Source organism: Polychytrium aggregatum, assembly GCF_025602895.1.
Source record: "Polychytrium aggregatum strain JEL109 chromosome Unknown BJ171scaffold_8, whole genome shotgun sequence".
In the NCBI taxonomy this organism is placed as follows: Eukaryota; Fungi; Chytridiomycota; class Chytridiomycetes; order Polychytriales; genus Polychytrium; species Polychytrium aggregatum.
Genome location: NW_026516210.1, coordinates 787953 through 800172, shown reverse-complemented (window position 1 = coordinate 800172; position 12220 = coordinate 787953). Strand labels below are relative to the sequence as shown.

At 58.3% G+C, this 12220-nt stretch overlaps 4 protein-coding genes across 4 annotated transcripts; 3 read left to right on the top strand and 1 right to left on the bottom strand.

Moving 5' to 3' along the window:
• Window positions 1-286: 286 nt before the first annotated feature.
• BJ171DRAFT_494398 (heme peroxidase) lies at window positions 287-2074 on the top strand. Its single transcript, XM_053110023.1, has 6 exons — window positions 287-330; window positions 439-712; window positions 810-928; window positions 1157-1354; window positions 1468-1646; window positions 1758-2074. The coding sequence occupies exons 2-6, from the start codon at window positions 489-491 to the stop codon at window positions 1857-1859; spliced, it is 822 nt and encodes a 273-aa protein (XP_052969439.1). The 5' UTR covers window positions 287-330; window positions 439-488; the 3' UTR covers window positions 1860-2074.
• Window positions 2066-4158, bottom strand: BJ171DRAFT_439634 (uncharacterized protein). The gene is made up of 2 exons (XM_053108028.1): window positions 2836-4158; window positions 2066-2636 (listed from the first exon to the last, which is right to left on the bottom strand). The coding sequence occupies exons 1-2, from the start codon at window positions 3973-3975 to the stop codon at window positions 2433-2435; spliced, it is 1344 nt and encodes a 447-aa protein (XP_052969438.1). The 5' UTR covers window positions 3976-4158; the 3' UTR covers window positions 2066-2432.
• A 149-nt stretch (window positions 4159-4307) lies between these two features.
• BJ171DRAFT_494394 (uncharacterized protein) lies at window positions 4308-7441 on the top strand. The gene is made up of 8 exons (XM_053110022.1): window positions 4308-4473; window positions 4771-4877; window positions 5034-5164; window positions 5419-5581; window positions 5749-5823; window positions 6011-6052; window positions 6237-6428; window positions 7018-7441. The coding sequence occupies exons 1-8, from the start codon at window positions 4386-4388 to the stop codon at window positions 7210-7212; spliced, it is 993 nt and encodes a 330-aa protein (XP_052969437.1). The 5' UTR covers window positions 4308-4385; the 3' UTR covers window positions 7213-7441.
• Window positions 7442-8446: 1005 nt separating this feature from the next.
• Window positions 8447-12175, top strand: BJ171DRAFT_494392 (glycoside hydrolase superfamily). The gene is made up of 14 exons (XM_053110021.1): window positions 8447-8686; window positions 8814-8873; window positions 9146-9406; window positions 9517-9617; window positions 9721-9775; window positions 9910-10092; window positions 10185-10227; window positions 10327-10354; window positions 10500-10600; window positions 10706-10787; window positions 10890-10992; window positions 11105-11246; window positions 11356-11379; window positions 11606-12175. Exons 1-14 carry the CDS (start codon window positions 8569-8571, stop codon window positions 11901-11903), a joined length of 1599 nt encoding a protein of 532 aa, XP_052969436.1. The 5' UTR covers window positions 8447-8568; the 3' UTR covers window positions 11904-12175.
• Window positions 12176-12220: the final 45 nt, after the last annotated feature.

Genomic DNA, 12220 nt, shown 5'->3' with positions numbered 1-12220 from the left:
ATCCACATCCACATCCACATCCACATCCACATCCGCATCCAGAACGACCACAGCACAGACACATCCGGCCATCACCGGCTCAGCCCACATGGGATTCATGGGCATAGGCGGCAACATACATATAGTCACGTGAATCAGGTTTGCTCGTCACGTGTGCTTCTGGCTCTTCACGTGGCTGCGCTGATCCGGCTCTTCACGTGCCTGTTCTGACACGAGGCAGCGTCGATGTTATATAAAATATGCGACCTGCGGGGGGGGGAGAGACCGGCTCCATCGTGCGCTTTCTCGATCGACTGCGTTTCACGCTCTCTTCGTCGCTATTGCTACTCGGTGAGTCTGGTTGGGGCCGCATGGCTCGCAGCGCAGTTCCGCTGATGCCCATCGCTCCAGATACTGACATTCCCACGCCAACGCTTCGTCTCGCCCGTCTCCACACAGAGCCCTTGGCGTTATCCGACTCAAGAGACGTCCAGGTCTACTCCCGCAAAATGTCACAAGACTACGAGGCTGTCGCGGAGACTCTGCGCAAGTTTATTGCTACCAAGCGACCCGAGTGGGACGACGGCTCGATTGGCCCTGTGCTCGTTCGACTTGCCTGGCATGCCTCTGGCACTTACGACAAGCATTCGCGCACGGGCGGCTCCAACGGAGCAACGATGCGGTTCAAGCCCGAAGCGACAGACCCGGCCAACGCTGGTCTGGAACACGCACGGTGAGTGCGATTTGAGACGGCTCGCGCATAGGAATCGCTCAATGCCGCACGCTCGTGCATCAGACTCACTCCTGAGACTGACGCGCCACATCGACAGTGCCTTCCTGGAGTCCGTCAAGGAGCAGTTCCCTTGGATCTCAACAGCTGACCTCTGGACTCTGGCTGGCGTCACTGCCATCGAAGTCATGGGTGGCCCCAAGATTCCATGGAAGCCTGGTGAGTCAAGCCCAGTCGATTCGATGCTACCTCGCACCCCTGACCAAACCGAGCACACGCAGGGACTGCTGCTTGTGCTGAGGCCCTGGAAGTGAGGGGATGAAGTAGAGTAAATGGCATGGGGCGGGGCAAAGAGGCTGAATTAGTTTATGGTATGTCATCTCAGCGATGCCGCTGCTGACTCCTGTCTCCATGGATTGTGCGGCGATGTGGTTCTCTTGGCATCAGGACGCCTTGATAAGAACGAGCGAAGCGTAACCAAGACCGAGATCCCTCCCAATGGACGCCTGCCCGACGCCTCTCAGGGCTCGCAGCACATCCGCGATGTTTTCAACAGGATGGGCTTCAACGATCAGGAGATTGTGGCCCTCAGCGGTGCGCATGCTCTGGGCCGGTGCCACACCGATCGCAGCGGATACAAAGGACGTGAGTAACTTTTTGCCCGAGTGTGCGCCAGTGCGTGTTTTGGAGATACTAGAGCCTCCGATATATTCCGCCTCGGTGTGACTGACCCATCTGGCCGTGTCTCTTTGCTCCAGCCTGGACTTTCAACCCCACTCGCTTCTCCAACCAGTACTTTGTGCTTCTCAAAAACGTCAAGTGGACCAAGAAGCAGTGGGATGGTCCGGAGCAATACCAAGATCCCCACGATGAACTGATGATGCTTCCCACCGACATGGCCCTGCTGTGGGACCCCGAGTTCAAGAAATACGTCGAGGTATGGCAGTCTATGCAGTGGCGCATGTACAGTTTTCGGTGTAAAGCCACCGACAGAGTCGCTATGCCTCAAGAATGACACTAACTGCTGCCAACCTCTGTGCCGTCTCAGCTCTATGCCCAGGATAAGGAGGCCTTCTTCAGAGACTTTTCGGCTGCCTTTGCCAGGCTGCTGGAGCTTGGCGTCAACCGCGCCCCTCCTCCAAGGCTTTAGGCTGATTATTCACCCTTTGGAAGCCTCCCCCCCCCCATGTCCGTCGACGATAAGGACGAACTGCGGGCGAGCACCATCGGATGACACCATGTCCGTAGACCGCGCTTCACTCGGCATTGTACGCACAAAGTAGTTCGAGGGTGCACTTGCCTCTTCTCTGGCTGCACGACATCACACTGCACCACACATACATGATCCTATCGATCGAAAGGAGCCATGAATACAATATATTCCTTTGGATTTAGACATGCGTGGATCACCACAATGGCAAGCACCACGGTGCCGAGTAACAGACAGGAGAGACACGACATGCCGTCCTGTGCCAAGTCAAGAACACATCAAATATGCCGTCTCACCCTTGGATCAGCCCTCTCAGCGGAACTCTGGACAGCAATAACACAAGGATGGGACTGCGCTGAGACGACAAAGTGGCCCGATAGATTCAACAAACACAAGCGTAGTTCATAGCCAATAGGCAAAGAACCGAGGCAGAAATGGTAGGAGGTGGCGCAAATACGCTTCGCCAAGTAATGTGACGCTGCGGCGACTTTTGAACAGGAATGCAAGCGGCATTTACGTGGGGATGGAGCCGATCTTGATCAGCCAGGCGATATAGTCGTTGAAGGAAACGTATCCGACGCCGTCGGACTTGAGGGTCAGATAGGCCTCCTGGAAAGTCATCTCTGGCGGGAAGTAGTTGCGCTGGGAGTGCATGTACTCGTACATGCGACGGAATTGATCGTGATCGACATAGCCCTTGTTTTCGACATCAAAGTACTGTATCAACAAAAGATGTGTTAGGCGGGATGAGCCAATCGTGTGGGTCGGCTGCATGAGCCAGTCGGATCGAGGGATCCCATCAAGATGACCGATGGCACTCACGCAAAGCAAATATACCGCGGACAAGCATCCACGCAGGACGGGCGTATGGACATCTGCCGCTGGATTTCAGAGATGCCGGAGAGCAAATGCATACCTGGAAGAATCCTGTGGCGCTCTGGACAGCCTCAGCCTGGTTCATGGTCATCTGCAGGCGCTTGAATCGGTCGTCCTTGCGCCACCAGGTCAGGAACTCGTCGAGGGAGATGACATGGTCGCCGTCGGCGTCCAGCTGGGCCATGGCAATCTGCAGCTCTGCGTCGCTCAGGTAGTATCCCATGGAATACACCAGCTTGCGAAAGTCATCCGCTGAGATGCTGCCCTTGCCATCGGCATCAAAGTTCTGGAAGAGCGCGCGGCCGCTGGTGTCGTCGTCGTTCTCTGGGTCGTCGGCGGGCTGGGAGCGAATGTGGTGCATTGCTCGGTACATGGTCTTTTTGGAAATGAGGCTACCCACGGACGAGTTTCGGGAAGAGACTGAGCGGCGGTTGATTCCGCTGGAGGAGCGCCGGCTGCTGAGACCGGACTCGACAGGGGCGGTTTCGAGCTCAAGGCCAGGTTCAAGGCCAGGCTCGGGCTCGGGCTTGAGCTCGGGAGTCGTAATGTCTTCCAGTTCGTCGTACTCACCGTCGTTGAGCGGCATCGCGACGGTGCCGTGACTCGTCTCAGGGGAGAGAGGCATGATTCGGATCTCAGAGTCGGATGGCGGAAGGTACTTGTTGAAGATGGTCATGGACTCGATCTCGGCCTCGAGGTTGCTGAAGATCGACGGCGGCGCTGTTCCGAGACCTTCGATCGTGGTAGGAACTCGCTTGGGGAGGCCTGCCAAGTGCTTCTTGAGTCCAGAGCGGAGGTAGGCTTCCTCGAGATCCTCCTTGGGGATCTCCCGCTCGGGCATGGGTCCGGCTCGCTGGCCAAAGCCTGAGGCGACAGTCGGCGCTCGGTTGACACCGGGCAAGGCCGAGAGCCGGAGAGGGGATGGGTTGTTTGGGACGTATTTGGCTGTCAGGGTGGCACTGGGGGTCTCGTCGACCTGGAACAGAACCCGGGCGGTGGTCTTTTCCGACAGCGACGACGACGGCGAAGACGGGTCGGCCCACTGGTCGCTCGACTGAAGCTCTTCACGGTAGAGGCCCAGGAGCGCGAGGGCTGCTTTGACCTGGTACGATCGGCTCTCGACGGGGATGGACTCGAGCGAGTCGATGGCGACAATGACGGAGGTGAACACCAAGGTCATGCTGATATGCTCTGATGTGCTCTGGTCAGATGGGTGGAGGACTTTGATGTAGGGGACTAGATGAAGAACTGGACGATGGACTGGACGATGGACTGGATGGTTGGATGGATGGAGGGTTGGATGGATGGAGGGATGGATGGAGAAACAGACCTGGATGCGAGACAGCCAGGACAATCGCTTGGCGGCTGTACCGTGTGCGACCGTGTGCGACAGAGTGCGAACGAGTGCGAACGAGAGCAAGCGAGAGCAGGCGAGATGCCCCGTGCGCAGCCGCCTCCCCGCAGCCATGCCTGTGGCCCCCGTCCAACACCGACACCGACACCGACACCGACACCGACACCAACACCAACACCAACATCAACGCCCCCCAAACGACAACCATCAACCACCACCTGCACGGAGCAGCCGCGATGGAGGACGCCAACGAGCACCATGAGCACCAACACTCGGGCGACGAGGACGACCAGTCCGAGCAGGTCGTTGGGCGAACCTCCAATGGTATGGCATGTCCCTTGGGCCTCAAAGCCTCTGATCTGTCCTGCTGGGGCTCGTGCGTCGCTTCCGCTGTGTCCAGCGACGTAGCTAGCATATCGGGAGAAACGGGCAATGGCTGATGAGCGTGACGAGCTAAAGCCTGCCCGGTGAATGAACATGGAGAGCACCAGGGCTGCTCTGAGGGTCGAATGTTTTTGAGCGTCTGAGAGGACGAGCTCCGATATGGCTGGCCCTATGCGGTGCACCTTCCGCCAATGCGAGGCTGAAATGTCTGCTTGCTCTGCCTCGTCATGTCCTTAGAGGGATTCCTGGACGATATCGCCGACGACATCACCGATCTAGACCTGAGCCACGAGCGCTTGGTGACCTTTGTGGGACTCGGCCTCGAGCGGTTCAAGCTTCTGGAGGTAAGGGAGCACGGCAGACGAAGCCCGCAGGATTGCCTTGGTGGCCGATGGCGGCCGCGTGCTATACTGTGGTTCGGGGAGGCTCGGGCGGTGCTTCAGCGACGGATCCCGTCCTGATGATGTTCCCCCATCACAATGCAATGCTCGCGATCCCAGCGGCTCTCTGTGCGCCAGAACCTCATCTTCAAGATCGAATGCTTGGAAGGTCTCGGACTGAAGGAACTGGATCTCTACGATAACCGCATTGTTGATGTCGATGGACTCGAACATCTCAAGGAGACCCTTGTGTAAGAGATGCCTCCGTCATGATGGAGGTCAGGTGCGGCTTTCGGGCTGCGGGCTGCTCAGTGTTGCTAACGTTCGCTAATTGTAACCCCTTGCGGTAATGCGTGATCCACTCGTAACGACCGCCACCCATTAATAACGGTCGGACGAAACGAAACGAAACGATCACTCACGACAACGCAACGGGGGCAACCGCATCGGCGCTGGTGTGACTCCCTCTCGCCTCCTGATGGGCCGACGAAACGCCATCGACCAGATCCCTGGACCTGTCGTTCAACAAGATCAGACACATCCACGGCGTCAACAAGCTCACGGCCCTGACGGACCTCTATTTTGTCGCCAACAAGATCAGCAAGATCGAGAATCTCGTGGGACTGTCGAACGTCACCAACTTGGAACTGGGAGCGAATCGCATTCGTGTACGTTTTGCCGACCACGCCAGGGTGTCCTCATAAGATGGGCTCTCGGCCTTCGATACCAGGCGCAGCAGGATACCTACGCTCGCTTGAACGGGTGGGCCGGCTTGAGGGCTCGTCATATCTTTGAGTGAATACTGACAGCGGCTTGGACCCAACATGCATCGCAGGTGATCGAGGGATTGGACACGCTGGTCTCGATAGAACAGCTTTGGCTCGGAAAGAACAAGATTCGACGACTCGAGGTGGGTGGAAACGAATGAGCAGTGGTGTTCGCAGTCATAGCACATCTGCTGCAGCTCCTAGCGCCACTATGGCTGCTAGAGCCGCTAAGGACGGGTTTGTTGCAGACCTGCGACAGCGACAGCCTCCTCTCGAAACACCCTGTCCGTGGCTTTAATCATGTCTCGATAACGACCCCGTGCTTCGCAGAACCTCAATTCCCTGACCAACTTGAAAATCCTGAGCATGCAGGTGAGGCCCCCTGGCTCGGTCGCCAACTAGATGCACTGCATGGACTGGCCATCTCAAGGAACCCAGGACCATGATGACAGATCGGTCGAATGAGATATGCAAGCGCGAACGGGACCATCATCCAGAGACGAGAATATCCCACGCGCCCGTGCCGATGTGCTGATGGTTTATGCCGCGCACGCAGAGCAATCGCATCGTCAGGCTGGAAAACCTGGAGCATCTCGTCAATCTTGAGGAGCTCTACCTCGGACACAACGGCGTCTCCAAGATTGAGAACCTGGAGCATAACACACGTCTCCGAGTCCTCGATCTGTCAAGCAACACGGTCAAGGTGCTGGAGGGACTGGAGAAGCTGATGGAACTCGAAGAGGTCTGGGTATGTATCGGGCAAGAGCGGGCAGCGGGCAGTGGGCGCTGTTGCTGGGAGACCGAGACCCGCCGCCCCATGGTTTGCCATCCTGCTTGCAATTGCCCATGTCGGCCAGTCGGATGGCTGGCTGGTGGCAGCTGCGAGGCCGTGGGGCTGTGTGGCGACCCCGTCGCCGCTCAACTTGTGGCTTGCGGCGTTGCTTTGGATGTGTGAGTCGCATTGAGTCATGGTTCCAGTTGGTTGGGCTTTGTCATGTCGACATGGACCTCGAATGCAGTGTCGGATGGGTCGTGACAGCGGATGCAGTTAGCAGCTAACCCACATGTAATATCTGTGCTGTCGTCCCGCCCCTCTCCCATGGCGGCATCCTTGCTCATCGCCACCAACTCTCCAACCCTTCAATATCGTCAATGGCAATATCCCCCTTCTACGTAAACACTGGGGCTCCGTGGCTGCGGTGCATCTCGCGGCGGAACTGCCCTGACCCGATGACGATCCGGCATACACGGGAACCTGCCCTGCCACCATTCGGACGAACGCTTCTCACCCGGACGGGTGCGGCAATACGCCGACGGTATCTCGCACCCGAATGCAGCTCTCCGGCAACCAGCTCGAATCATACGACGAGATTGAGCGGCAGCTGACCGACAAGAAGAAGCTCACGACCGTCTACTTTGAGCAAAACCCGCTGCATCTGAACAACCGGGCCACCTACCGCAACAAGGTGCGCCTGATCTTGCCGTGGTTGGAGCAGATCGACGGCGACATCATCCGCCGACCGGCCGCCTAGTGCGAACTGGGCCTGGGCGGACTCTGTCGATCTGGTCGGTGCCGCTGTGGGAGCGGCGGCGGAGGGGGATGATGTCCCTGGGCAAACGCAGACGGACCCGATCCCCGCGCTTCGCAATGTATATCAAAAGGATATGATCCGAGCGAAGCGCAGCCGGACAATATTTGCCAATGCAGACGGACAATGTTCGCAAGTGCAGGCAGATCCAGATGCTGCCGGATACCAACCGGACCTGGACATGCTCCGTGGTGCATCGGAGCCGAAAGCGGCCGGGGTGCAGGCGGCAGGATCGAGCAGCGACCTCACGCGGCCGCTTCCGTCCGTCAAGGGGGTCATGAATGCGGACAGCAAAGTTATGCGGCGTTGATGCATGAGGAGGGGGTGGGAGGACAGTTTCATGTCGCGAGACCACAGAGCGGCAACGGTCGCCCAAAAGCAATCCACCAGCCCGGCGCCGCCCCCTTGGACAGTGAGGGGCGATGGCTGTGGTTCGGTGATGCGCTTTGACGCCCTTTGACAGCGGGCCGTCGAAGCCTTGGGTCTTCGAGACTGCTGGGAGCAGCGCGACGAAGGCCATCAGGGGCGTGCCTGGGAGAGGAAACAATCTGCACTGTGTCTTGGAAACGTGGACCTCGCGCCGGGCAGCACGCTGCCGACCCGGAGGATTCTTGGGTCTGTTCCAAGCGGATGCACAGGACCTTCCATGCTCGGTCTGCGACACAAGCGCGGGGGGCGGACAGGGAGGACGCTCCCGCGTCGTCGCACAGCGCCCAATGCCTGGACGCACACAGCCAGCGAGACCAATCGCAGGGCTGGGGCTGCGCGACAGTGTCTCACGGGCAACGACGACCGCGCCCACCCCGACGCGACGAGCGCAAGAACGAAGGAGGGCGTGAGCGGCTGTGCAAACGGCCGAGCCGAAAGTGGGGGAGGAGAGCAATGGGGGGAGGTTGAGTGTTGTGGACATGTCCAAAGCAAGACGATTGCATTGCCGAGTGCTTCACAGAGTCCTTCACAGAGTCCTCACAGTGCTTCACAGAGTCCCTCACAGTGCTTCACACACTGTCATCCGTGCAGTCGAACGCGCGCAGTCGAACACGCGTCCCCTTCGCGGCAACGCGTTTCACCCTCCCGCGGCTGTGTTCGGTGCGCCGGCGCATCGTGCGTCCTTGTCCTTCGCTCGTCCTGCTCGGCCACCATTTCGTGCTTGCCCAAGGCCCTTCGTCCATATAACCCCCTCGAGGCCTGCTGCGATCGCCCTTCGATTCCATCGCATGCTCTGTTCCGCCAAGAGCGCTTCGCCAAGCTCGCCTCCTCCTCCCCCTCCCTTCTCAGCGTGCATCGGCATCGGCATCGATGAAGACCCACTGCCCTGTTTCGCTGTCACTGTTTGCCCTGGCCGCCCTCTCGGGCTCGGTCTCTGCCGGGAACAGCAGTAGCGCTCCTATCCAGCTCGCCTGGGGCTTTGGTGGATGTAAGACCTGCTGCAAAGTACCATTGGCATTCAACTGGTCGGCCCATGTCCGGTTGTCTCGTCGAGAGGACCGCCAACAGCTCACCCTCCCTTCTCCCCCCTGCTGCATCTTGGTTGCCTTGTCCAGCCGCATATCAGATTGAGGGTGCCTGGAACGTCGACGGCAAACTGCCCAGCGTCCAAGATAGTATGTATCCCGCAGTGGCCACGGTCTCAATCACAGAATGTCCCAGCAGCCAGCCCCTTGCCTGTAACATAAGGCCGGTCTGGTATGGTCCGGTTCCTGGCTCCAAAGCCCCCGCGGCTTGCTCACGCCGCCTTTGCTGTCTTTCTTTCCTCCACCACAACCACCCCTTATCCCTGCGCCTGTTTGCGCCATACGTTCGACGCACCGCCCCACGACCCTTCGTCGATACACTCTGCCATCGTGCGTCTTGGCCGGCACGGTCTGTCCATCAGCGTTCTTCCAAAAGAACACCAGCTCCCCTAACGGCAATGTCGCCGCCGACCACTACCACCGCATGCAGTCCGACCTGGCCTATCTGTCGCAGCTCAACGCCACGGCCTACCGCTTCTCTGTCTCCTGGAGCAGAATCCTGCCCAACTGCACCGGCGAGGTCAACCAAGCCGGCATCAACTTTTATTCCAATATGATCGATACCATCCGCGCCAACGGCGCCGAGCCCTTCCTCACCATGTTGCACTGGGATATTCCCCAGGGTACGTGTGACCGTCGTGCATCTCATTGCCGCTCTGTGCTGTCGTCGATGTTGTTCCTCGCCCTCCCACAGCCGTCATCTCAATGCCCTGCTTCTCGTTGCCGCATCCAGCTTGTGAGGACCGATACGGCGGCTTCCTGAGCCCGCAGATCATCGCCGACTTTACCAACTACGCCTCGGTTCTGTTTGACAACTTTGGCGACCGCGTCCGAGTAAGCCGTCGCTGAGACCTGTTGCTGCATGTGACATATCTGGCTGGCTGCCCCGTGCGTCTGATATGCACACCGCATGATGCTCACCACCACCGTTCTCCAGTACTGGCTTACTCAGAACGAGATCGACAGCATGTGCGATGGTGGATACGCCACAGGTACGGATCGCCATCGACCGCACCTCAACGAGAACAGTGACTCGACGAACGGACCTGTACGCTTGGTTGCTGGCTGCGACGCTAACATGTCCACATTCGTCTTGTTGCACCCTCCCCTCGCCTTGACAATGCAGCTCGCTGGGGCCCTGGCCTGACCGGTGGCACGAGTGCTCGCTTCCAGTGTGTCAAGAATGCCCTGCTTGCCCACGCCCAGATCACCCATCTCGGCCGGCAGAAGATGGGCAACCGCAAGTGGCTCTTCAGTATCCCTACTATCATGCCCTGGGTTGAGCCGAACGATCCTACCAGCGAAAACGGTAGGGGCGGCAGCGCATTCCCTTGTATCAGTTCCGCTCTGGTATCCCCATCTATTGCTGACCATCCTCCTCTGCCTTCGCGACATCAACAGATGTTACGGCCCAGCAGATGATGCTGATCCAGAACGTTGGAAGGTAGGCGGCATGGTTTGACCACCTGCAGTTTCTTCGTTGTCGCCACACGGCTGGAGGACAGTCACTGATACCAGCCTCTTGAACCATTTTCATTTGCAGTGTCCTGGAGCCCTGCATCACCGGCAACGTGAGTAATCCAGAGCTTGATGCCGATATGCTCGTGTCTCTTCGCCTTGTCACTGAGTGTCGCTGGGATTGGCTGCTTCTAACCCCCCTCTCCTGCCTTGCGTTTCGCCCCGGTGCCACTGACATCTCCACCCAATTGCATCCAGTACCCCTCCGAGATCCTGAGCGGTCCGTTTGCTATGGCCGGCTTGGTGCCCTTCAACAGCACTGAGCAGTCCATTCTAAAGGGCACCATCGACTTTATCGGGTACGCAGTGACGGCAACACCAACCCTGCAGCTATGGTGAAGACTCGCGTCGGAGGTGTTTCCTGTGCTGGTTTGCGTGCACTAAATCGTGACACTCGCCTGCAGCTTGAACTACTATACGGTCGAGTTTGTCAGCGGCAATGGCTCTACCATCGAAGGAGCCAACGGTCAGCATACCCCGTCCCTGGTAGGTGGCCCGATTCCCGGCTGCTTCGTCGACAGCACATCATCGGACTTGCGTTTCCGCCTCTGACCATGTCCCTCGCTCTTGGCGATCGCTGCCCCTCAGCCCACGGGTGTCCCATGGCAGTTCGTGTACCCTCCGGGTGCCGAGAAGTTCCCCAACTGGCTCTACGACCGCTACAACCTGGACATCTACATCACTGAGATTGGTGTGTGCTTTGTTGCCGACAACTGCACCGTGACTGCGAAATCGACTCGTCGCTGCTGCATATTCCATGAAACGCTTCGGTCGCTGACCCTATTGCTGGGTCCCTCTGCCAGGCTACGCCAGCCCCAACGAAGGCGAGATGACCCTCCAGCAGATCATGAACGATCCGTACCGCCTCCAATTCTGGCAAAGCCACTTCACGTACATTATCAACTCCATCAACGACGGCACCCCTATCAAGGCTGTCCTTGCATGGTGGGCTATATTGCCTGGTTGACATGCAGTGCCTGGGTCGGGACACGCGTCGCCAAACCGCAGTACTTCTTTCTAAACCCACATGCACCTCCACCTCCTGCTGTATCAGGGCCCTCCTCGACAACTTTGAATGGTGAGTGCCGGCTGCTTCTCCGTGGTCGTTGCCAGTTCCCGCGTGCTCGTCTCTTGTTGCGCGAACCATCCTTAAGCTGTGTTCGATGAGACCAAACCAGACCAAACCAGACCAGACCAAACCAGACCAGACCAAACCAGACCAAACCAGACCAGACCAAACCAGACCAGACCAGACCAGACCAGATACTGACACCACAACCATCGATCGATTTTTGCTTGTGCAGGGGAAGTTACGACCAGCGCTTCGGATGCATCGCCGTCGACTACACCAACGGCACCCTGACTCGCACCGTCAAGCCTGCTGCCCGCTGGCTCTCTGGCGCCTTCTCGCAATTCCAGAACCCCTTCGTCGGCGACCTGCCTGCTCCGTCGCCCAGCGTCAACGCCACAACAGCAACTTTGCCAACTGCCTCGACCTCTCCCACCCAAACAACCTCGGCTGCTCCTGTGCGTCCTGCCTTTGGGCTCGGTTCTCTTGTTGCCATTATTATGCTTGGCTTTGCCAGCGTCATGTGGGCTTGAGGAGCCCGTCCGTACTTTGTGCGGAGATGAGTCCCCTCGTCCTTGATCCCCCCTCCTCCTTCCTCTTGATTATCCCCCCTGTGTCTATATCCCATAGTCTTGTTGATCGCTTGTGTCTCTCATTATTCTGTTTTCTGATAAACTCAGTATATTTTTTAGCTCGCCAAAGAGAAAACAGGGCTACATCCCATATTTCGGCTTTGCTTCTGTGGTCCGGTGCACACCTGCGAGGTGCCCGAGCTGCCCAAAGTGTCGAGCGTGGCGCGGCCTCCTGGCAACTGGATACATGCCCTTGCCTTGTCGCCATAATGAGTTGC

Excerpts from the sequence above, each read along its gene's own strand:
- BJ171DRAFT_494394 (XM_053110022.1), top strand. The coding sequence starts at position 4,386 with ATGGAGGACGCCAACGAGCACCATGAGCACCAACACTCGGGCGACGAG. Across the intron at positions 4,474-4,770 it reads CGTTGGGCGAACCTCCAATG|AGGGATTCCTGGACGATATC; the intron begins GTATGGCATGTC and ends TCATGTCCTTAG. Across the intron at positions 5,824-6,010 it reads ACAAGATTCGACGACTCGAG|AACCTCAATTCCCTGACCAA; the intron begins GTGGGTGGAAAC and ends CGTGCTTCGCAG.
- BJ171DRAFT_494398 (XM_053110023.1), top strand. The coding sequence starts at position 489 with ATGTCACAAGACTACGAGGCTGTCGCGGAGACTCTGCGCAAGTTTATT. Across the intron at positions 929-1,156 it reads CAAGATTCCATGGAAGCCTG|GACGCCTTGATAAGAACGAG; the intron begins GTGAGTCAAGCC and ends TCTTGGCATCAG. Across the intron at positions 1,647-1,757 it reads AGTTCAAGAAATACGTCGAG|CTCTATGCCCAGGATAAGGA; the intron begins GTATGGCAGTCT and ends GTGCCGTCTCAG.
- BJ171DRAFT_439634 (XM_053108028.1), bottom strand. The coding sequence starts at position 3,975 with ATGACCTTGGTGTTCACCTCCGTCATTGTCGCCATCGACTCGCTCGAG. Across the intron at positions 2,637-2,835 it reads GCGCCACAGGATTCTTCCAG|TACTTTGATGTCGAAAACAA; the intron begins GTATGCATTTGC and ends TTGTTGATACAG.
- BJ171DRAFT_494392 (XM_053110021.1), top strand. The coding sequence starts at position 8,569 with ATGAAGACCCACTGCCCTGTTTCGCTGTCACTGTTTGCCCTGGCCGCC. Across the intron at positions 8,874-9,145 it reads ACTGCCCAGCGTCCAAGATA|CGTTCTTCCAAAAGAACACC; the intron begins GTATGTATCCCG and ends TCTGTCCATCAG. Across the intron at positions 10,093-10,184 it reads CGATCCTACCAGCGAAAACG|ATGTTACGGCCCAGCAGATG; the intron begins GTAGGGGCGGCA and ends CGACATCAACAG.